This window comes from Diprion similis, chromosome 8, assembly GCF_021155765.1.
Source record: "Diprion similis isolate iyDipSimi1 chromosome 8, iyDipSimi1.1, whole genome shotgun sequence".
Lineage (NCBI taxonomy): Eukaryota > Metazoa > Arthropoda > Insecta > Hymenoptera > Diprionidae > Diprion > Diprion similis.
Window position 1 is genome coordinate 11,734,686 of NC_060112.1, and position 23,835 is coordinate 11,758,520.

At 45.2% G+C, this 23,835-nt stretch overlaps 1 protein-coding gene across 1 annotated transcript; it reads right to left on the reverse strand.

The window, feature by feature from the left end:
- Positions 1 to 367: 367 nt before the first annotated feature.
- LOC124409066 (homeotic protein spalt-major) lies at positions 368 to 3,832 on the reverse strand. The gene is made up of 2 exons (XM_046886459.1): positions 3,817 to 3,832; positions 368 to 3,235 (listed from the first exon to the last, which is right to left on the reverse strand). The coding sequence occupies exons 1-2, from the start codon at positions 3,830 to 3,832 to the stop codon at positions 765 to 767; spliced, it is 2,487 nt and encodes an 828-aa protein (XP_046742415.1). The 3' UTR covers positions 368 to 764.
- Between the last annotated feature and the right edge of the window lie 20,003 nt (positions 3,833 to 23,835).

The following is a 23,835-nucleotide window of genomic DNA, read 5'->3' on the forward strand; positions in this document are numbered from 1 at the left end:
TATTATCATTGACTGTATGATATTTTTTACTCCATTGCTTTCTTTCATTTCTTGTTGTTTTATTTTGTTTTACTTTTTTTTTTTTTTTTTTTTTTTTAATTCTCTTTTTATCGTTCACTGTTTATGCTGACCGGAAATCTAGCCACAAGGCTTCATACCTTGTCGAGAGGCTGTGTGTGTGTGTAGATATATAAGAGATAACGGTGCGATTTTCTCAGCTCTGTGTTTATAGATCTCACTTACCCACCGGCGATCCGTCGGATCAGCGATGAAAAATTTTTGCTACACATACGATAATTGACTTTCACGTCGTCCGCACGATCCTACAGATCTCAAATATATTTCTCGTTTGTTTTTTCTTCACACATCCCGGGCTAGTCGTAGGTGCACCATGAGACCGATCGGCAAGCGCGCCGATTCATTCTTGACCTTTCTCCTTCGGGACTCCATTAATCGAAGGATTGCAGACAGCGTATCGCACGTCGACGGATCCTTCGCGACCGACTTCATACCGCACTCGTTCTTACCGTTGCACCGCAATTTCGACTCGTAAATATTCCCTTACGTGTAAGCGAACGTCGCACATGCCGTCACTGACGCCGTGATCACCGCTGCAACGAACGACGCGACGTCTTCATCGAGGCACAAAGCGTCCTTCCGCCTTGGTCGAAGACCGCTCGAGGTTAATGCCAGCCAGCCAGTCGGTCAGTCGTCTCTCTGTCATTCCACTGTGTGATCCACTCTCGCCATCGCTTTCCATTTTCCTAATCCCGTCCGATCCTCTTGTGTATCTGCTGGTGCTTTATCAGGTGTGCCTTCTGCCTGAACGCCTTACCGCATACTTCGCACCTGAACGGTTTCTCCCCGGTATGCGTCCTCAGGTGCACCTTTATATTGCTCTTGTTGAGGAACCCTCTGTTGCATATCGAGCACCTGTGAACGGGCTTCTCCTTGCCACCGATCAGGCCCGACTCGGTCCCGTAAGGCAGTCCCGTCGTCGTCGAGGGGTTCTTTTTCGACGCGTTCTGTCCCCCCGTCGGCTGTCTATTCCGCTTCCTGGGCATCGGTGAGCTGGTGAAGGACGGGTGAAGGGGATGGTCGGGGCTGCAGGAAGTCGAAACGCGTCCCGGAGGACTGACTGGAGGATAGGGACTCGTCGAGGAGGGTGTCTCGCCGCAGGAGGCGTTCTGGATGCTGTTGTTGGACGCCTGCAATCTCGCGTAGAGAAGTGGCGTGCCATTTTGCAGAAGGTTGTTCATCGTCGACGGTGCGTGTTGCTGACCCTGGGTCGAATTGGCGTTGGCGTTTCCCGTGTTCGCGTTACCGTACATTTGAGCGAAGGGACTCGGCGAGGAGTTGTTGTTCTGCTGTTGTTGTTGCTGTTGCTGGTGCTGCTGCTGCTGTTGCTGTTGCTGCTGAGTCTTCGGCGAGCATTCGACGGACATCCAGTCCTGCAATTCGAACCACTGTTCCTCCCGCGATGCGTTCGGATCGTTCTCGGATCCGGGTCCGTTTCCTCCTCCAGGAACGGTGGTGTCGGCTATCGCCGAGCTGATGATGGCGGCGATGTCCTCGATGTCGTAGTCCTCCTGCTGCGTCGACTGTGGTACTTGCTTCTGGCTGCCCTGGGGACAAGGAGTGCTCGAGGAGACGACCTGCGTGTCGTAGAATTCCTGATTCGACGAGGGCGTCGGTGACGAGGACGGGATCCCCTCGGACCGCTGACCCGCTATCGCGTGAAAATGCCGACCCGGGATGCCGTTTATGCTGAGGTGTCCGGTGTACCCGGTGAACGGTGGTAGCGGCCTCAACTCGGCCAGGGACTGGGAAGGGACGCCGACCGAGTTGCCGAGGAAGTAGCTGTCCAGAGCCTCCTGGAAACCCGCCGCCGTCTGCTTCACGTCCGCCGAGTCGAGGAAGTCCGTGCCCGTCTCACCCCACGGCGAAAGGAGGATGCTGTCGACGCCGACGACCTCCGCCGGCGAGCCACCCACCACTATGTTGTTCCCCTGCACCGCGTGGTGCGACTGCTCCACTCCCGAGTTTGGGCCCATGAGGTGTGGCGGGGCGCTCTGGGGCCCACCCTGCTGGCTTTCGTACTTCATGCCGACGATGAGATCGGAAGCCGAGGGCGGTGAATCGTCGCAGCGCGTCGTCGTGGACTGGAGTATCCGGCGCAGGTCTTCCTTGGACAGAGCGCCCGGCTGTAGTCCGGTCCTAGGTCTGTTCGAGTGGCGGTTCTGGGAGGTCGATATGACGTTGTAGGGTGACGTGGCGGCGAGGTTTTCCTCGGAGTCGTCCAAGACGTCGCAGCAATACTCGACCTTGACCCCGGACGAGCAGTTGGTCCGCTCGTTCGAGAGGCCCGGATTGTACTCGGACTTGACGGAGTTCGGGGTGGCGGTGGCTTCGGCGTTCGCCGAGGAGGTCGAGACGCGGGAGGTCGAGAGGAGCGTGCTCAACAGCGAGGTGTTGAAGTCGCGGACCGAGCTGCAGGGCCCGTCGGCGGGGCCGCGGGGGCCTGGCGCTGAGTCTGGGGCCTCCTCGGACTTTATTCTGACGTTGAGGGAGGACAGGATACCGTGCAGCGAGTCGGGGGAGGTCGCCTCGGCGACGCTGCTCCCCGGGAAGTCCTGGACCCCGGTTGACGCCAGGAGCGAGCAGAGGATGTTGCTTTGGGTCACCGATATTCCGTCTCGCGGCGGCGGTGACGCCGTTTGCTGGTGCTGCTGCACGCTGTCCGACGCCGTTGACGCCGTGGCGAGAAGGGCCGACAGCACGTTGCTCTGCCCTGAAGAGACGTGTTGGTAGCCCGAGGAGACTACCGATCCTGCATTTGCCTCCCGTTGCTCCAAGTTCGCGTGCTGCTGCTGCTGTTGTTGTTGTTGTTGCTGGTGCTGTTGCTGATGTTGCTGCTGATGCTGCCGCAGGCAGCTCGGCCCGACGTCGAGGGCCGATATCTGCACGCTCCGCGATGTGCTGCAGCTCGAAACCACTATCCCCGGGTGGTGACTGCAGGCCGTTGAGCCCGACGACGAGTACGAGCTGGGCGTCGGCGAACTCGGGGTCGTCGTCGCCGCTGGACTCCCGTAGTTGCCGATCGAGGCCGCTGACGACGTCGACCTGGGCCCCTCGTCGACGCGGGCGGGGCCTGGGGGAAAGAAGGGACCAGGGCTCCACCAGGGATCCACTCTACTGCCGGGGGTGCTGCAGCCTCCAACGGCCCCGCGAGGACCTGGAACAATAAATGCAACACCGAAACACGTTAGCCGGGGACAAGGAATCCGTCAGGCGAGTCCACACTTGCCCCTCATCGATGTGTCGACTCGGTCAGCTTGTAGGACCCAATTATAAACTTATACTGCGAATGATCTGCATTCAAAGAATCAAATTGGAGATAGTCGACCTGTTGTCACAGCTTGATTACTGTACTGCCGCTTGAGCTCGATAATTGGGAAGAATCCTGAACAGTTTTTGAATACCAATCGAAACAAGATTAAATGAAATGGAGTGGAAGTGATGGGTTGCTTACAATTTGATCAAAATGAGTAACTCAGTGAGGGCTTGACAGTACCGGAAAAATTCATGGCATCCGTTGGAATTTATTTACTGTAAAATCTTTAATGGACAAATTTGTTTTTCTGACGGTAGTACGTAATTTTATGAGTGTGACGCACGCGCACGCCACCTTTCTCAAGAAAAGGCCCTTCACGAAGAGAGAGAACAATTCCAACCACTTTCTCAAGAACAAGTATCTAAAGAGCGTCTATTTTCCCTGCAATCAAGGAGAACTGATGTATGGTTAGTCATGCTGACCTCGAGGACGCTGCATTTCTTAGATTCCTATTCATCTGTAATTTCGACCATGGTTGATACTCGTCATCGGTGTCTTTTCGCAAAATACCACAAAAAATTGGCGCACGGTATGGTAACGGAAGAAGTGCAACGTTCCGTCAAGTAATCTAGGAGTAATCCTCATACTGTATGGGCAAATCCATGTGTATTTTCAGTAAACCCTTTGCTTTGTGTGATCATAAAATTTGGCCCTGTCCGTCTATGCGATCCAAATCGGTAAAAGCGACATCGAAAATTGTGTTAACGAAAGACGACGAATCCACGATGCTTCCACGAAAGGGACATCGCAGCGGCAAGTTTTTGGAGGAAAGCAAGAATAGACTAAAACCGCGTCTTCCTACCATATGCTCAAGATTCAGGATAAAACCACAAGCCGTTGGAGGAGACAACCGCCCGCGGGGCAAAAGGCTGAGGGGCTTATATCGCGAGTATCGCCGTCGATGGTAGCCGAGAAGGCTCACGCAGCCGGTGATCGAGTGACCACCTCCACCACCATCACCACGAACACCATCACCACCACAACGATCGCAGGACGGCGCTGACGATGGGTCGAGAAGAAAGACTTGCTCCGACTAACTAGGTCAGTGGCACAGAAACCAGCCACGGACGGGTACCCCGCGTCGCTTCACCAACCAAATTGTTTTGCTCGCGGACCCTTTTTTTCAGAAGTCACGACCGCCACTGGAACGGCTCGCGTGACACGCGTTTCGCCGGTAAAGGCCTCTGCGCAAGCAAGATCGCCATGCAGGACCGAGGGTTGCCAAACGGTCCGTCATTCCGTTTTCAAGAAACGCAAGAAAAAACAACAAGAACGAAAAACTTGTATCTCCCCTCCCGATCGTCTACACCGCATCCGCGTGTTACACCTACCCGGAAATAAAGTAATTTTGAAAATTGAACGAGGTCACCAAGGTGCAGGCGCGTATCCGGATCTCGGAGATCCACGGCGTGTAATGCAAATCAGGCCCATCTCTGGCCGCGGTTTTATTTTACTTGATATTTTTTTTTCATCTTGACGGCATTTCCTCCTCTCTCTCTCTCTCTCTCGCTCACTCTCACTCTCCCGACCCTCCCCCCTCTCTCTCTCTCTCTCTCTCTCTGTCTTTCTCTCTTTCTTCGATCCCCGCTCCTCGGTGTGTCCCTCTTTTGGTCCGTCTCGCGGCTCTCACGCGCTCCGTCTAACTCGGGTCCGTCCTTGTCTGGCCCACGAGACGCGGGGACGCAGGGCCCCGCGTTGGAAGGGTGGAAGGGGGAGGGGGGGCATCGAGCCGTGACGCGCCCGGTACCGTTATCCAATGGCGCGGAAGGGGCTCCGCCATCGCGGCGCGTCGCGGTTCCCGTGTTGAGGCCCACTTTTCGGCTCTACGACAATGGTGGGCTACTTGTCAATGAGATCACTGGGTATCCAGCCCGGGCGAATTCGGTATAGTATATATTTACATGTGTTAAATACACGCACACAACCGTCCGGCTAGCAGCTGCTGCCGCGAGCTATCGGACGGATTGACGATTCCCGTTCGCCCCCCTTCGAGGACCCCCGTTCCCCGCAAACTGAAACCCGTATAATATCTACACCTACATAGTTTTATGCGCAATGTTAATACATTATCTGGTCCCCACGGGTCCGGACCGCCTGATTTTCGCACAGATCGTTGCAGCCGCGGTAACGGGACCGGGAGAAAAATTTTTGCATGTTACGGCTCGGGTTACGTGTCCCGCCAAAGAAACGACATTCGCGCCGAACCGTTGCGTTCGCTCGTTTTTACTACAAGCCATATCGATACAGTTCCCAAAAATCATCGCCATTTACCAGCAGCGTGCCGGGTTCGAGGGTATTTGAAGGCTCCCGCAGTGCACGAACGATATACATCAATTACCGCTGCTGTACACGGTTAGACAATTACTGTACCTGCAGCAATTCCCGTGCAACATGCATATACCTATACGTATATATGCATTATACATACATCGTAATACAGTTTTACAGACAGCTACAGCGTACGTTCGTATAATACTACATCGAAATGCTTACACGAGTATAATACGGACGAGTTTAACTTGTGCCTGTGTGTTTCTGTATAACGTGAAGCATAGGCGCGGGCGAGTTGAGGGGGGTGGGGGGAGGGGGGGAGGGAGTAACCAAAGTAGGACGAAGCACCGTTAACCCGTTGACAGAGAGCCTAACCTAAGCTGCAGAAGATTTTGCTAGTCGAACGGGAGTGGGCAGGAGGACGGGGGGGGGGGGGGGAGGGGGAGGACCGTGTAAAATATCGCTTTCCTTTTCAACGCGAAAATGGCGCGTGCGAACCCTTTGCCGACCCATATTCCCCCTCCCCCCCCCCCCCCCCCCGATCGATCTGCCGCGGTGTTTTTTTTCTGTTTTTTTTTGTTTTTTTTTTCTTTTTTTGATCCACGATTTCAAACGATCTAAACAAAATTTTGTCTTGGTTATTTTTCAGATCAAAGACTTACTGCAGGATCAAAGATATTATTGTAGTAAGCAAAGTTGTTCTGTTGTTTAGTAATTATTTGTAGGTAGCGCGATTAATTGAGAAATGAAGAAACGTTAGTTTCACCAAAAATTGAAACTCTGTTCTAATCGTCGGCCCGCAGGTTTCCTCGTTTATTCGCAAACACCATCGCGCAGTGATTGTGAGATCCTATATGTAACCTAGATGTGAACGGTAGTCGGGCTCGTTATAACGACATAACGACGACAATAATTTGCGATCATATATCGCAAGGTAGGTAATACATTAAGCGTTGAGAGATAGAAGCTCGGGAAAATGAGGGCCTTATCCGGACTTAGCGGTATTTGGACAGAGCTGTTATACTACCATGCGCGCTGTGTAATACATTTAGCACCGAGAACGTTAACTCTACCGACCGCAGTCTGGTGCTCGTGACATTATGTCTGTGCAACGCAACCGCGTAATTACTAATTAGAATATACGTCTAGGCATATGTATACTATGTATACTATGTGGGCCTTGTGGCTCAGCTCTGCAAGGGACACCGGGAACGATCGTCGACGGTGAGTTGTAGGTCAAAGAGTGCCGCTCGTTATGCCTTATTCAAGCTCGCCTTAGCACCTGAACACGCGGGCTGAAATTATCCTTAACCTTGACTCCAGCTGGAGATAAGTATTATAAGTATCGTTTCTACCGTGAATATACTCGGAAATACCGTATTTTAGATCAGAAAAAACTCGAATCAAGGTTGAGGACTCGGAGAACGACGCCGCGAACAACCGCGAGTAAACCGTATCGTCGACCTACGTTGCCAGAAGTAAATATCTCTCAATGCGGGCTGCCCGATCGTAATACCTCGTATATCACACACATCGATTTCTACCCTATAAATCGACTCGAACATTTCTTTCTCCACATTTCTTGCATGCGAGTTGCCTCGGGTCACCGGAATCCCTGATGATATTTCCCGCTTCAACTACACGCAAGGTACGGAATGATTAGGCCGATACAAGCCCGAGCTAATGGCAGATAACACTTGTTGCGTACCTGCGTATGTAAACGTAAATCGCGGAAGAGACTAGCGGCCGAATCGTTGTTCCGCGATCGAACCGCGATGCACAAAACTGGTCGCTTATGCGGGCGTTCAGGTTCCCGCCGTCCGTGTCTTACCACTCGCGGACCGCTACTACTTCCATCCGAAGCCCCGTACCAGCTACAGCTGTTCGATCATTTCCGTGTTCAGAATTCTTCGCTAATATAGATCCCCTGAGAACGATCGCAGAACGTAACGTGTCGCTACGGTGTTCCGTGTTCCGAAAACGCGATAGATCTCATCAGCAGTCGTTGCAAGCAAAATGTAATTAGCGTTAATACCCATGGGAGGAGGTGTGCAGCAGATGGCGTAATTCAGTGCGGGGGCGTAACGGTAACTGTACCCTCGACCGGACGCCTCTGCACCTCCTGACCTTGTCCTCCGAACGGGGTTCGATTACGCACTGCAGTCGTCTGATGCTTGCTATTCGCCAGTCCTCATCTCCGTACGTTTCCACGGGGGTTCTAGGTCACGGTAAAGGTGTGCATACACATGCATATATATATATATATATATACACATACATACATACGGACATGTGTATCCATCGGAAAGACAATGGGGCCCCCTAGTTGCCCCCGAGCTTGAGGCCGCGCGATCGACGACTATATCGCGGACAGCGTTGTGGTGGGCGGAAGTTCCGGGACCAGGAGCGGGCGACGCGCCCCCCTTTCGCCCCCCTTTCGCCCCCCGCCATCGTGCCCGACGCTGCACGTCGCCTCCGTTGGTATTTGCGGAACCGCATCGCGAGTCGGAAGACCTCTGCGCCAACGATGTGGTACACTGACCTACTCTCCGCGATTCCCGCCCCCCCACCCTGCCCGCAGATTCACGCCGCAACCGCCTCTCCCTCTCCCCCCCCCCTCTCTCTCTCTCTCTATCTTTCTCTCTTCCTTACTTTGTAAGTGTGTGTAAGCATGCGAGCGATGGTTCAGGCTGCGTGAATGTGGAACCAGCCTCGCATCGGTATGAGCCAAGTGCCGATATACAGACTCGGAAAGAAAGGCAGTGGGCAAACAGGTTGAAGAAGCTTGTAATTCCACGCTGTTCCTGCACCTCGTTATGCCTAAGAGAGTTCGATGTTGAGAAGATCCGCGACCCTGTCATTGCTCCCTGTGATCAAAGCTGGCTCTTTATCGATCGAGATCGATACTCCCATCCGACTTTCGAGTTCAAGGCAGTCCGTCTAACCAGAGAGCTTTGATCTATGCGGATACACTTCCGCACAAGCCTCGCGTGGATTTGCCGATGGGATTCGGGCGCTCGAGATAAACCGGAAGACGACGTTGAAGAGGTGGAAGGGGACGCGGCCCTGACACTGGAATCGATACCAACGAGGCTCTGGAGCCTCCAACCTTCTTTGCTACCGTCACTCTTGATGCGATGCGAGTATGTATGTACGTAGTGGAGGAGAAATTTCACCGAGGAGTCGACTGCCTCCGCTGCCTGCAGTCCCCCGAATACCTAATGCCCGTTTCGCTCGGCGCAAATGTCAAAGAACCAAGTCGCGAGCGACGACGCATCTTAGAGTTTTCATATGGGGGTGGATGAGGTGATGAAGATTTTTGATAAAAATGTAAGGAAACTTTCCCGACTACTTACATATAAGCAGCGTGGTATCCAGAGTGGATTTTTTTGAGGAGCCTGACGTCTTCGTATGTTATTATATATCTATCCAGTGGTAACCACGCACGGAAGCACTGGTCACCGAATTTCTTGGCTTCTTGTCAACTTGCACATTCCAACTTGCACGAATTATTATTCTTTGTATTAAGATTATCTGATATCTCTCGACTATCGCCTATTTTTATTCCCGATTTAAGATTAATTAACAATTCGTGCGTCCGTGCTGCGTCTAGTCCGTCTGTCCACAGTGTCCACCAGCACACTATTGCCGATTTCTTAACGACAATTTTTACACCCACAGCACCTTTTCTTTCTCGATCCCGGTAATTCGGTCGTACAGAAGCGACCGACCGAGATGATTTTCGATTGAGAATTTTGAAGACTTCGTATCTACGCTTATCAGGATTGACGATGATGATGCTGCTGCTGCTGCTGTTGCTGCTACTGCTCCTGCTGATCTTCGTATCTTATGGGATTCAATTTTTTGTGAAAATTTCTTCCGACCTTTACTATTTAAATGGAAACTTTCAACCAGCAACGACACACTGATTATATTCACAATTAATGATCTTGCGGATCCAAAATCCCGTATATTCCTTTACCGGTTTTATTCGATGTCAGCTTCACGGTGCAGATGACAATAGCTGTTGTCACTTGTCGTTGAACTCGTGTATATTTTATTCACAAACAAGGTTATTAAACGAAAGAGTTGAACGTGTACCGGACAGAGTGGTGTACGTATCAATTACTTTTTACCGCTCCTCAATATCGGGGTAAAAATATATTCGAAAACTTGTACAAGTTTTCAAATATCGAGTGTATAAACAATATGCACGGAAGCATGTCTTCGTCGTTTTTGCGGGTTTTCTTTATTTTTCCTCACTGTTTGTTTATTTTCGCAAGTTTCGCTCTCGTAGCAAATATTCTTGTTATTAAATTCTCGTCGTGCTCGTTCCCTGCACTGTTATTGTTGTTTTTGTTGTTGTTTTTCCCTACCAACGTCTGCACTCTCGGTGTGTGTACACTGTAATACGAAATGAAACTAATTTTCTAAAAGTACCGAAGAAGCGAACTGGATGGCCTGTGGGCCCTTACTGTGAGGGGCCTTGCGTGGTTTGGACGGGCCCCTACTCGGGGCCTCCTTGGGCCCCCCCACCTCCGCGACAATTTCAAGCCAGCCCCCCTCCCCCCGGTTCTACACCCCCACCACCGCGGCCAATTCCCTTCTCGCCTCTTCCTACCTCCACCTGTGGCTCTGTGGCTCTGTGGCTCTGTGACTCCGAAGAGCGACGCTATCTGCACCACGCGGAAGCTCGTAATGGTCCCGCATGAAATGCGGTGTACAGCTACGCGAGACGCCGCCGTTGCCAAAGATGATGCAAATTTTTACACGGATGGACATGCATTGTGATATGCTGATGAGGATGGGGCAACGGCTCGATTTTATGCCTCGCCTTTGTACGCCGACGATCGCGATGTGTTTTTCAATGGTTCGGCCTTCGTTCCACCGACACAAGAACAATAGTTGCCATTTTTCACCAACATCTACCTACGATAGATTCTTACCTGAGAAATTGATTCGCCAATTCAATGATCTGATTGTAAGGAGTGTGTTTTTGTTCATGAAGAATGGAGGTAAGGAAGGAACGCAAAAGCTCGGACATTCTTTCATCTTTTCGATTATCATGTGAATCAGAAAAATATAAGACGTACTATGATTGTGTAAATAATTTATCCTTCGGATTTACTTCACTATATACTTGCTTTTATTCTGGGATGAACTTTTATCTTGGTAGGTGGTTTTGAGCATTTTCTTAATCGGGAACAAGTGGTTTACATATACCTGTTGAAACACAATGTTCGAATCACGCATGTGAAAAGCATGTTCCTCCAAAGAGTTCGACGTGTCAGTTTTCCCCGTGTATCTACTGTATACGTAAAAAACGCCTTTCGCGAGCATACGAAATACAATTCATTATCTTCGACTTATCTTTTTCAGTCGCGTGTACGACAAGGTGTGTTTAACCGTTACTGCAAATTATGGCTGAATTTACTGAATCAAAAATACTATCGGGACTAAAGTATTGACTTTGGTAGCCTCTTCTTGTAAATGAAGAAAATCACTTGTTAGAACAAATTCACTCACGTTACTTGGTGAAATTTGAACGCAACAAAGAATCGAATGTTGTAACGGGGAATGAAATGTGATTGAATTTCATAATTGCATAAATGATTGTCTTGCAAACGTTTTTGAATTTGGACAATATTTTAATCGGTTACTTTCCAAACTTACTTACGAAAATTCGAATGTTTGTCGTACGACGATTATCACGATAACATGAAAACTGTATTTCCATTCTTTGACTTTAGGAATGTGTATTTAAACATCCAGTCGAATAAATACCGTTGCCAAATACTCGCTACACGTGGTTTAACATCACTTGGAGAATAGTGGCGTTCTTGTTCGATGTGTCGATATATTACTCATTCGTTCTATACGAAACTGTTATAACATTATGCCTACGCTTGGTTGAACATGTATTTAAACCCCACGAAATCGGTTCGATCAAGCGAATGCGAATATTGTTTTAAGCGTCCTACATAAGAATTTAAATCGCCTTCGCAAATTTCATGCGTTTATGATATATAATACTAGTTAACGGGAATTGAATTTTAAATAATTTAAATACCAGACAGTATGATTCTGCACAAAACATGCAGCAAGATTTCAGTCCATTGCGCTTTTACAATTCAGTAGTATTCATCATGCCACAAGTGATTTTTGAATCTTTTCTAGATCAGTACGGTATTCAAAATTTGCAGAAATTTACTCGAAAGGGTCTTCAAACGTGAGGGATTTCCATGCATAATATCGGCAGTTGATAACCATCAATTTAGACCGTCTGTGGTCGACGACAGTTGCGGCTAATTAGCCACCAACACAATTCGCTTCTTGCTAAAAGCATTCGAACTCAATTTCTCCTGACACGCAAGCTTCAGCCAGCGGTATAAATTAAAACCACAGAACGCGATGTTAACTTGACATCAAAGACACATATTATATTATTCAGGGCTTCAATTGTGCAATTAAAAAATACAAAAGGATTTAAAACTGTTGAGAATCGTCATGATTTACTGCCACCATTAATAAACATGGCGTAGAGTGATTTTGCGATGAAAATAATGTCGCTCACATCAACTCTACACTTGATTTACGACAGGGATTCTCACGTTATGCAGCTAAAGTTGCGGTGATAACTTTTGAGAAAATACAGCGATGCTTATTCCTACAAGTCAGTAATTTGAGTAAGAAAAATTTGGGGAGTCAGATTTGTGGGTGAAAATAAATGTTTATTATAAATTCGTGCAATCGATCGTAGTTGGCGATTGATCAATCAATTTTATTTTCCCTCAAAATAGCTCCTCATTACAAAGTATAAGGCATTACAGGTATCCGTAGACATCGCAGGCTTCCACGGCAACAACTTTTTAACACAAAACACTAACGTAGGTGCGTATATATTAATTGGCAGATGATTTCGCAAGGTTGTTATGTGGTTACCTTCAGAAGGTAACTCGTACCCACCGACTGCCCATTCGCCTTTTCATGTTGTACATGTACATACATACATACATCGTATGAGTCTGTACACCTGAAATTAATTAAAACCGTTGCAAAATTTTTATTATATCGTCTAATTTGTCGAGAGTTTAGCCGTGTAGTAAAGGGGATGTTTCGTACGCTTTCAGCACATACCTCGTCATGCTGTTGAATCGCGAGAGACTGACTGCAGAGCGTTGTACCTCGTACGCTCGCCTTTTGCATCACGGAAGAGACGCGCCTTCTTCATTCCAACCTGCACACACCGTTCTATCCATTTGTTTCCCTCTCTCTCCTTCTTTTTTTCGTCGAAACTGTAACCGCATCCTCGCGTTTACTCTGTAATTAAACCAAATAATTCTTAAATGTAAAACATACCTGCAGTGCGTGTATGTAAAATTATAACGTTGACGAGAAACTATAATTCTTTGAAACTGAAACTGTTTATTTGTTTTTATTTATTTTTTTTAAACAAACGTGTGGTAATACGGTGTCTAACACGAATGATGCAATATTAATTTTCTTCTTTTAATCGAGTTTCGAATATCGTTAAAATATATTTCAGATGTAAAACAGCGTAAGTATGTCTCCTTCAAAGTTGAATAAGGGCGTATTTCATGTGATATGAATTAGTTGAAATATCAATTTTACTTTTATAAGTCTGACAGTTATATAATGAATTTTTAACGATGTGAAGTGCAGAATTATCACAACAGCGCACAATTTATCCGCTTCAAATTCCGTAAAGCTGTTTTTGTACTCTTCGTTGCAAGGTACCGTCACTTTTCTTATAACGTGTTCATTTTGACAGGTACCTACCGCTGAAGAAAGGAAGGAAAGAAGGAAGGAAAGAATATAAGCGAATGAAGGATAAAAGGGCGAGGGAAAAAAAAAAGTTGTCATCTTTTGCGAGGAGTTTGAGTGACCTCGTGAATTGCGAGGTGGGTTCGACGCAAGCAAGGGTTTTATTGCAGTTTACCTCTAGTTCCGAAGGCAACCGGAGAAAAGGGAGGCGGGAAAAAATTCGTGACAATGAATCGCCGGGCAACAAAGTGGTGTAAATAGCGGTCGGTAACGGTGTGTCCGACATTTTCAAAACGGTAAGGAGAGGAAAAAAATGTTTTTTCTCTTGTAGGTCCCGAAGGACCGAGTGGCACAAATTTCGAATAGCGGTTCCCCGCGTTTTTTCATCCTCTTTTTGTCTTTTACAGTTTCAAAGTCCGCTAAACCCTTTAACTGCCGGTAACCGTTTTCTCGACGGTTTGGCTTTTTGATTTTGGGACTTTTCGGGCCGCTCAAACTCACCTAAAGGTAAGCTTCTATTTTCATTCAGGATTAACGCAACGCCGAGAGAAATTTCTAGTTGCGGTTACTGTACAGATTTTGAATATCTTCATCTCTCACCATAATCAAAAGATAAAGTTTCGGGTTGATATGATAATTAGTTTTGCATGTGTGACCAGAAAATCTATTACGTGATACTGTTCTTTTTTATTGTAAAGACACTGAATTGATGTTGAGAGCTTCATTAGTAGTGAATCAAACGAATCGATTAAACGTCGCAATTACCTAACGATGTGGTAGGTATCGACCACTGTAATCACACCGATCGGTATTTCGAACCACATTTACTTCTAATTTAAACAATATTTAAATCCTTATTCTAAAGATAGAGTCCGTTCCATTGATTAGAATTTCCTGAGAGCACGTGGATTACTTTTCTCACCGAGGAGGAGTTTCGTCCAACTTTCTTCCTGGGTCGGACAACTTTAACCGTGGCAAATGAAAACGACGCTTTTTACGTGTGACAAATGTTATACAACCGTCCTGAAGCAGTTAATTAATTAAAACTCTTACCGCGCGGACAGACCAAATCTGTTATACAGCTGCGACTCTCCTACTAGCAGTACAAGTTCCATTAAACAATAGTTCGATTCACTGCACGTTGAGCAGTACATGCCTACGCCATAGCCATCACTGTTGCTGTTGCTGTTGCTGTTGCTGTTGCTGTTGCTGTTGCTGGCCGCACAAGCTTGGCAGGCGTAAGAGCGGCGGGTATAATAATACTTTCTTCGCACTGCAGCGACTGGCGGTACCATTCACTCACTCTTTTGCGAGCGTTGATCCAAATCCTGCTGGTGGTGTAAACGTGCATATCTGTGTACGCAGTTTACATACATTTTCGTCATTTTTATTCCAATTACACGGGACGAGGGCTTTTTTTATTACCGTATGATCGTTACACATATCTCGTATCCCATATAAAAAAGTATTCGTCAACGCGGAAATTACTCCGATCGTTTTTCTACTGGGTTGGACACTGTCGATAGTTTCTTTTTCTCATTATTTACAAAACGTAAGGTCTTATAGATGTAACTTGTGAAGTTGGTCGAATAGCGTTTTATTAAAACGAAAATCGTTCGTCGAGGGGAAAAAGATTCAATTTAAACGATAAGTTAATCCACAACCTAAAAAAATTATTTTAATTCGATTAAATCGATGCCTATTCGTGGTTCGAGAAGACTTCTTTTCCTCCGATCATTTTCATGTTTCGAGTATTTCCCACCCGCGCGTCAAGCCTGCAAATATTTTGACACGGGACCTTCCGGAACTGGGTAAAATTTACGATCTGTTTGCACCCCGCAAACTTGGACGAGCATCACCGGGACGTTTGGGCAACGACATTGGCGTCTGCACCCTGACCGTCCTCCTTCACCGTTACCTCGGCCCACAGAGCCTGACCGAAGCTAACTATCGCAAGGACGAGTAGTACTTCTCCTCGGGTCCTCTTTTGCCGGTAAGTTTATTGGGACCAATAAACTGGCGGCGACTTATTAGGCCTCAGGGCCTTCTGACTTTATGACAAACTTTCGTCGCGCATCTCTCCGTATGAATATTCCGGTATTCCTGCATCAGCGATAGTCTCTGTTTTTCTCTAGAAGCAACATTTTTTCTCTCGCTCTTATCTAAAAAACTTGTCGTAGGGATTTTGAAAAAAAATCGCTTCTCGCTGAAGAATAATTCTTAAATGTAAGTTCGAAAGTTCACTCATTTGAATAACACGGGGAAGGTATGGTTTTTTTTTTTTTTTTTTTTTTTTTTTTCGAGTAACAATTTTCGCCACAAAAATATCCATGGCACCGAGAAAAATCCTTGGCTCAATGAATGCAAGAGGTAAAAAGGCACGAAAGTCACGAGCCTCGACTCGAAAGTCAATTTCATGTAAAAATTCAGTTTTAAACATCTTTTGTGGCTAAACTGTTGACTTAACAGAGAAAGAAAAAATTCGAATTACAAATTTGTAAGCAATTTTGATGTATGCAAAAATATCTACAGAATAAAGTCTGCAAATTCTAATGGCTCACAAGTTATAAGCCTTGAAAATTAATTCTATGTAAAAGTTTATGTTTATCTTGAAACGTCTTTAGTGAGTAAAATATTGAGTTTACACAAAAAATTCAAAAGACAATTTACTAGAGAATTTAATTCTCTGTAAAACACTTCCGGCATCAAGTCCGTATCATTGAATTTAGTCGAGTAGTAACAATCTGAAAAAAATTACGTTTTCTCAGTATTGTTCAAATGATAATTCCATATCAACTCCAAGAGCGATATTTTGAAATTCGATTTAAGAAATACTCTTCCGCCAGGATTATTTTTTCTCGATCTTGTAAAAGAAGTTGCATCCGAACGAAACAATCTGACGTGTTATGTATATGCAGTCACATCTAGTTATATACTTCTATATATTTTGCGCAACGAATCACCTCATATAGTTTCGTAAATAGTGAACAGAACGACGATTTCGCAAATAAGTTTATTTACCTATCCCACCGCACAATATAGGCAAGTACACCGATTTTTCGCTTCTACTTTTGTCGCTTTTCCCTCCTCGACTCCCTCCACGATCCGCAGGTTCCTTGATCGGTGCTGCAGTGACTCGTGAACGCTGTGTTTTCTTTTTTGAATCGATTCGCTGACCGCCTTAGCAGCAGTCCGCGAAACGTTGAAAGGTATCAACGCCTTCCGTGAGTCCGTCGATAATCCGTCTGTCTTCGTCATCGAATAAAATCCGCAAGAGAGAAAGAGAGAGACCGCTTAACGAATTTTACATTATTTCTCCTCCCGATTAGCAGCTGCGTCGATCTGTTGCAAAATACGAGGAAATGTCGAGGAAAAAATTCGCCACATTTTGCATTTCCTCCCCACTCGCCCCATGCGACACGTCCACCACGTTTTAGGTTTGACTCCGTGACCCAGTGAATTTATTGCAACACATACATTTTTGCAATTTACGACAGTCACGCGCCTCTTCCTTATGTCAGGCAGCGCGAGACGAACCGAAGACTTTTGCAAACAATGCGTTTGTTTGACGATACGTTTGAGGGCGGGTATCAACAGGGCGCAAATATTGACCGGAAATACGAGTAGACGAGGCATTTATGGAAATCCTTGTCCTGCGGATCATGGAGAACGAATCCTCGTCCTTTTAAGCAATGCTGCGACAACTGTTCGACATGTGTTCCTGGCGTTTCGACCTCTTCAAGTTCTGCCGTGGACGCACCTCGGGGCTTGTATATTTTCGACACCCGGGTGTAATTCATTGTCCGGAACAATGCGACACCATCTTTCCACGAGGAAATTGCGTCGGAACACGCGTCCAGACACGCGTTTGAAGATCGTGATATACGGCTCGGTCGTGTGTCTGCAATAAATTTTCACGATTCTTAGTTTTGGCAAACTCCGATCGCACGGTGGGTGCGAAATCTCATGCGGAAATGATTAGGTAAGTCCTTGAATTCTCGAGTTGGACGGTTCAGTTTTTTCAATATAGAAATTACGGATTCAAAATTCAGGTTTGAATTAATACTTTACAATAATGAAATTTTGTAATTTGGCAGAGGAATAAATTGCTGTAGTGTCAAAATCAGGTGCAGTTTTAACAACACAGGAATTACGGGTTCAAAATTCAGATTTGAATCAACAGTTTACATTATGAAATTTGACGAAAGTAATGTGGCTTCATTTTGCGGTAAGAAAACATTTTTCACAGAGTCAAAGCACGCCGAAAACGTTAACCGTACATAATCCCTCGCTTTATCGAGCTTGCGATTATTAAAACAATCTATGAATATTGGGTAGAGTTTCGATAAAATTTGGATCCAAAAAGCCGAGATTTTTGCATCGCAATGAATATAAATTGAGAACTTGAGCAGAACTTTATTAAACTCAGTGTAATAATTATAGTTGCAGGTAAGTTTGGTACATGTGTCATAAATTCCGTGCAATTACTGCGAGAATCTCTAGTCAATCGAGATTTACGGTTATAAGTAAGCATATCCACGGAGGAATGACGGTGACCGTGTTTTGGCGTTGCTAATTATTTGCAGAGCTAAATAGTTGAAGTGGTTTCGCGCGAGATGGAGGTGATTTCATATATAAATAAGATCTCCTCTCCTTTGTTTCGTCTGTGACTTCCACTATCGCATGTATAGTCGATCCTCCGCAAACTACTGTTACACTTTATTTAATACATATAATAACTGACCCTGCACATTATCAAGAATGGTTTGATTTTCATAAGATAAGATCGTTTGTTAATATACTCGTGCTCTTTTCAGAGTTCTAGCGAACGCGGATACCACCTCGAATAGTTCCGCGTCAATGATGATCAAAGACTTTCACCGCTACTACAATAATATTAGAGAGTTTCTATGGCCACGTTGACGTCAACAGTTGTTACTACTGATCGTGAGTAATCCACAACCTTCCGTAATCCTGAAGTACATAAAAAATGCATCACCACTCAAAAATGCAGAAACTTGATCACAGCCTGCCTGAATATTGTAAATAAATCAACGATTTTCTAGTATCTTGAAAAATCGTTTAGCATCTCCTCGAATCATGAGCTGAAATTTTGAGCAGGAATTTTTCGGGGTGTTAAACATCTCTTGGTCTTGCAGTTAGTTTCGTTCTCGATTAAACTGTATGTATAACAGTCCAGTGGGCAATTATTGTTGAATTTCAATAGTAGGTCGCTACTGTGGTTACTCAATTGCTTTTTTTTTCCTCTTGTTTCTTAAAGAGAAAATAAGGAAATAATTATTTAAAAGTAGAATATATAATTATCGTTCGAGTTGATTGAAATCGCTGGCAATTAACTGAGGGCAGTAATGCGGTGGGTAATAAACTTTTGACGACAGATAAAAATGATTAGAAAAGAAAAAAAAAAAAAGAAAAAAAAAATACGTTGAAATAGAATTACCCCGTTAATTGGAGAAACAGTCTGCATTCGACGTCTAGTATATCGCAAATTCTCATATTTCGTGCAATTTCATTGATATTTTATTGATTCGTTTATTCATTATTTTTAGATTCATTTTGAAAGTTATATTCAGCTGTGCATGGCTGAGCAAATCCAGCCAGAGCATTATCTAAGAACGCGACGTAACGAGATGAAAGAAAACGACGAATAGATGCGGCGCGGCGGGATAAGGAATCCCTGCCGAGTCCCGGTTTCGATAGTCTTGGACAAAGAATTAGGCCGGAGCGAGAATCGGTTTCAATATTTTGAAAGGCTAATTTTCACGGAAACGGTATTTCCTTTTTGGGGGAGGAAAATATTTTCGGGTGGAAAAAATTGTACGCTCGCCGTGGTCTCGGTGCTGTGACTTCCGTGTTTTCGGATCTGCACGATTTACGAATTTATTACCGTAGCGAAAGGAGGTCGGGCTCCCGGGGCTCGCCCCACCCTTTTGTGTATCGCTTCCAGCACCGTTGAGATATCGCTTTTCGGTTCCAAAATTTCGTGAACATGGACTTGACCGGCTACTTACCTCGCTACTTACTTCCTCCGATTTACCTTCCGCGCGTAAGAAATTCGCAGGTAAGTTGCAAAAACCACTTGCGATATTTCACCGCAACCCGTCGTAAATGTATAAATTAAACCGAGATCTTCGCAGCGGCCTCTCGGCTCTTGCCTTTATATAACTATATCCCCGGCCCAAAATCACTGTGCGTACAGCTACGTTCAAAACTACTTGTCGTTTACTCGCCATCACCACAGCCACCACCACTTGTCTTCTAGAAATTTACGGTGGTTTTCATAGAACAGGTCTGCGGGCTTCGATGTGGGCAGCGGTTGTACCATTAAACCATTGGGCCAGTTTTATTGTCCATTAGTCGTCGACCTCCTTCTCTCCTCCTCCTTCTCCTCCACCTCCTCCTCCTTCTCTTCATCCTCATCCTCTTGCACTTGGCAAATTCGAATTCCGGGTTTGGGCCGGTGCACTGTCAACGATAAGACGATAGCTTGTAAATCATCCACGCCTTCAAACGTCAGATCTGCAAGGACGCAGCCCGTCATCATTCGTATTTCTTTACGGCAGTAATTTTACCGTCTCCCTTGATGTACCCTCGCTACCATTAAATATTGCAAATACTTCGAATCATCGGGTACGGCTGATTTTTTTACGACTAATTTCATCTTTCCTGTAACTTCAGGTAAAGGTGAAATTAGTCAATCGTCGGCTGAGCCGATCGATTTTTAAATTCCCTGAATCGAGCTGGATCCATGAAATCCGATCAAGTTGAGCAATATGCCAATGCCGTTGATTAAATTCGAAGAATTATTTTCGAGACCATTTCTTAACATTCACTCTAGACACACTGTTTTTCTTCTTATTAACTTTTTTCTTAAATATCATTGCGAAGAGTGCTGAAAAGTACTTGTGCGTGTTCTCGAATTTCACAGAATTCAGTGATCCGCACGGGATAGAAAGGTGTATACATTACACATCGAAATTCTTTAACATCGATAATATTTCATCCCTCGAAGCAACGAAATAATTCCACAACAGCGAATAATTTTCGCGGCACAACAGAGGTCAGTGTTTTGAAATTTTTTCCAGCTAGATGGATGCCTGTTCTACTTCGCACGTGCCCGTACAGTGCAGAATATGTATGTATAACTTTCAACTTCGTAGACTGGTGTACGTGTGTACTCGGTGCTTTAATAGCATTAATGCGGATCGTGGCTGCGTCTAGTTATTGTCGCACAGACACGAGCACACCTGGATGTGTTCTTCGCGCGTACGATTTCTTCCCGTTAATGGATGGACGGTGTGTGTGTGTGTGTGTGTGTGCGTGTGCAGCGCGCAAGCTCAAGAGTGGGAATGGGAATGGGAATGGTCGATTCCGACTCCTAAGGCCTTGCAAGGCCGCGAGCGCTCCGTCTCGATTCATCCACTTTTTTTCTCTTTCTTTATTTATTTCTTCATTTTTGTCAATTAGCTTCGTCGCGAACATATGTAAGTATGGCATACGCGAAGCAATATGGATCGAGTATATATACGACAGGAGTCAGGAATGAGTTCTTTTCTGGTTTGTACAGAACATCATGTGAGTTTTCTGCTAACTAAGACACGAAGATTCACCCGAGCTTGTGCAACGCATTTTAATATGCACACAATTGTGAGTAAATTTTAGGTATTAAATTCTCAGTTTTCAGCCCTTCGCCGAGGGTGAAATGGCTACTGAATTATTCTTGCCACCGTATCTTTGCCTGTGAAATAGCTTTCGATAACTAACAATACTCAGGAGTGATGTTACAGCGGAAATAAAACTCGAAGCGTGTCGGCGGCGGCCATCTTCTTTCTGCTGGGCCTTTGAATTTACCGTACAAATGTGTCGAGCAAACATTGTCTTTGTAACTCTATATCGTCAAAGTTTTTGGAAAATATTTACTTCCGTAAACAAAATAAAAAATACATTACAATTTTCCGAGAATCCGTAATTCTCAGTGAATCACTCGCTAGGTGCTCGTGTGTTTATGTCAAGAGAGGCGTGGTTCGTTCTTATAATCTTTACAAACTCGTGTGTATAGAGAAACTATAAAGCGATCGTGAGTGCGTGTAGATTCGATCTCGCGACGAATTTCTAAACAGCAGACGTCCAGCTTCGATACAGCGAGTGACCGAGTCGAGGTGAATTCTTGCATCGCAATTACCGCTGCACACTGCTCATTGGTGCAAAATCAACAATCCGTACATGCAGGTGTACCTATTATGTATAAAAGTTTTCATATTGCAGCTGTGCGCTGTATATTCCATTCTCACCACTTATTCGATCATCAATTAATCTCCGACCAGGTGAGACTCCGCATCTCTTGCCCTATAGACACGTTCGAGGTATGTAGGTTGGCACTCGATGGCCCTAGAAACCTACAGCAGTGGTCGACTTGGATGGCGTTTTCTATTCGTCCGCATCGCAACATCGCGCTTCGTACCTTACACATGCATTGACGATGCTCGTAATTTGTGTTTGTAAGAGCTGTGTTTATACCAAGTTATAATCTTACTCGGTTGAACGTTCAACATTTAATTTACAGAATTTATCACGGAATTGTTTCTAAAATAATACAAGTCCTTTTAATTACTATGAAGTCATTTGTTTTTCTCACGGCGTAGAAAAACCAAAATTAGTTCTCGGTGCGAATGAAGTCAGATATCACATTCGGATAATATTGAACAGATCGATGAGTCGATTCGTTTTTCGATGTTTTTACTCTCTACGCCAGATATACTTCATTTCTCGTGAATGGAAGTTAACGTGTCACCAATACTCATGGTTATTCAATATTGTTAATACCTATTTACATAAATCACCATGAAAATCGATCAAAAATCGAAATTGGTGTCTTTTAAAATTTTATAATTCAGAGTTGAAATTTGAACAAAAAACATCTCATCACGCGTGTAAATTCGTTCTGAAAATCTAATTCCAAATCACGATGTATACGCATTTTGGATTTTTTTTCACAGGCTACACGTAATAACTCAGTAACGCAACTACGTAATTGCTACAGATTTTAATCGAACCGTATTGTCGAACAAAGCTTGAACCTTATTCTTATACATTTGATTTCTGTCCAGAGTTTAAAGGACATTCTACTCTCATATTAAGGTCTCTGAAATCTTGATTGACGGGAAAAAGGAACGGGACATGGTGTAGGAAATTCATACAGTAAAAAATCTACAAAAGGCATGATAGGCTGTTTGTTTCTTGACCTGTGCGGTTATGCCTAGAATGACGGAGTAAAGAAACGTGCCAGTGTCTTGACGTCGACGATACGAAAGCGGCGAATGACGTCTGCGGCAGCGGGACTGGTTTGATCGCATCTTTTACAGGCACGGATACCCTGCACTCGTCCTGCAGTTGAGTAACGAGTAATTTGTACATACGCTGTAAATACGCATACCTATACGTATTTACGACGTATCCGGACGAGGAAATGACGCGGAGAGTAGGGTACGCGACAAGAAGTAAAAAGCAAACGAAAAAAATCCTCCCCCTCCCCCCCCCCCTCCCGCCCCCTTCTCCGTGACACGAAAAAATGAGGACACCGTCTCTGAATGTCAAGCGCGATCCGATAGGGCCGAAAATATCTGTGTTCGTGACGAGGCTCACATCCGTATATATATATATCTCATTGCGGATCTTTGAAAAATAAAGCAGCAAATTTCGCGGAAATTGGCAAATACCGGTTGTTTCAGCTTTGGTGATTGATCACTCGGTTTTAAATGATCGACTCGAATTGGAAACGAAATTCCGATACGTGTCGTGGTTGGTTGGTTGGTTGGTTGGTTTTCGCAAATTGGCGAAAAATTTAGTGCATCACTGACCGAGTGGTGTGAGTATTTTAATCACAGCGATGTGGTACGTGTGAGTTTTTGATATGGCTGTTACAGTCTTGCCCTGTTTCCTATTTAGCTCGTAGAAATTAAAAGTGGGTAAATAGCGCGGAGAAGTAAGAACGGTGATTTTATAAGCCTACACAAATACGCTGTCGGCCGCAAAAATCTCACTCTGCAGGCTGATTCTTGGGTACACATTATAATATTGAATAAGTATACACGTGCACACGCCGTACGAGTGCCTCATCGTGTTAAAAGCCGTGTTCGAGATCCCACAGCTTGATCGCGAAGAGATTAAACCCATCCATTCCACATACATATATATATATATATATATATATATATATATATATGTATATATAATGATAAACATGCACACTTTTGCAATCAGCGTATAATTCCTCTATTTATAATATTATGCTGCAGTATTGAAAGGGGATATTAATGTGAGAAGAAAAAATACCCATAAAAGTGTAATAAAAATAATTTGACAAA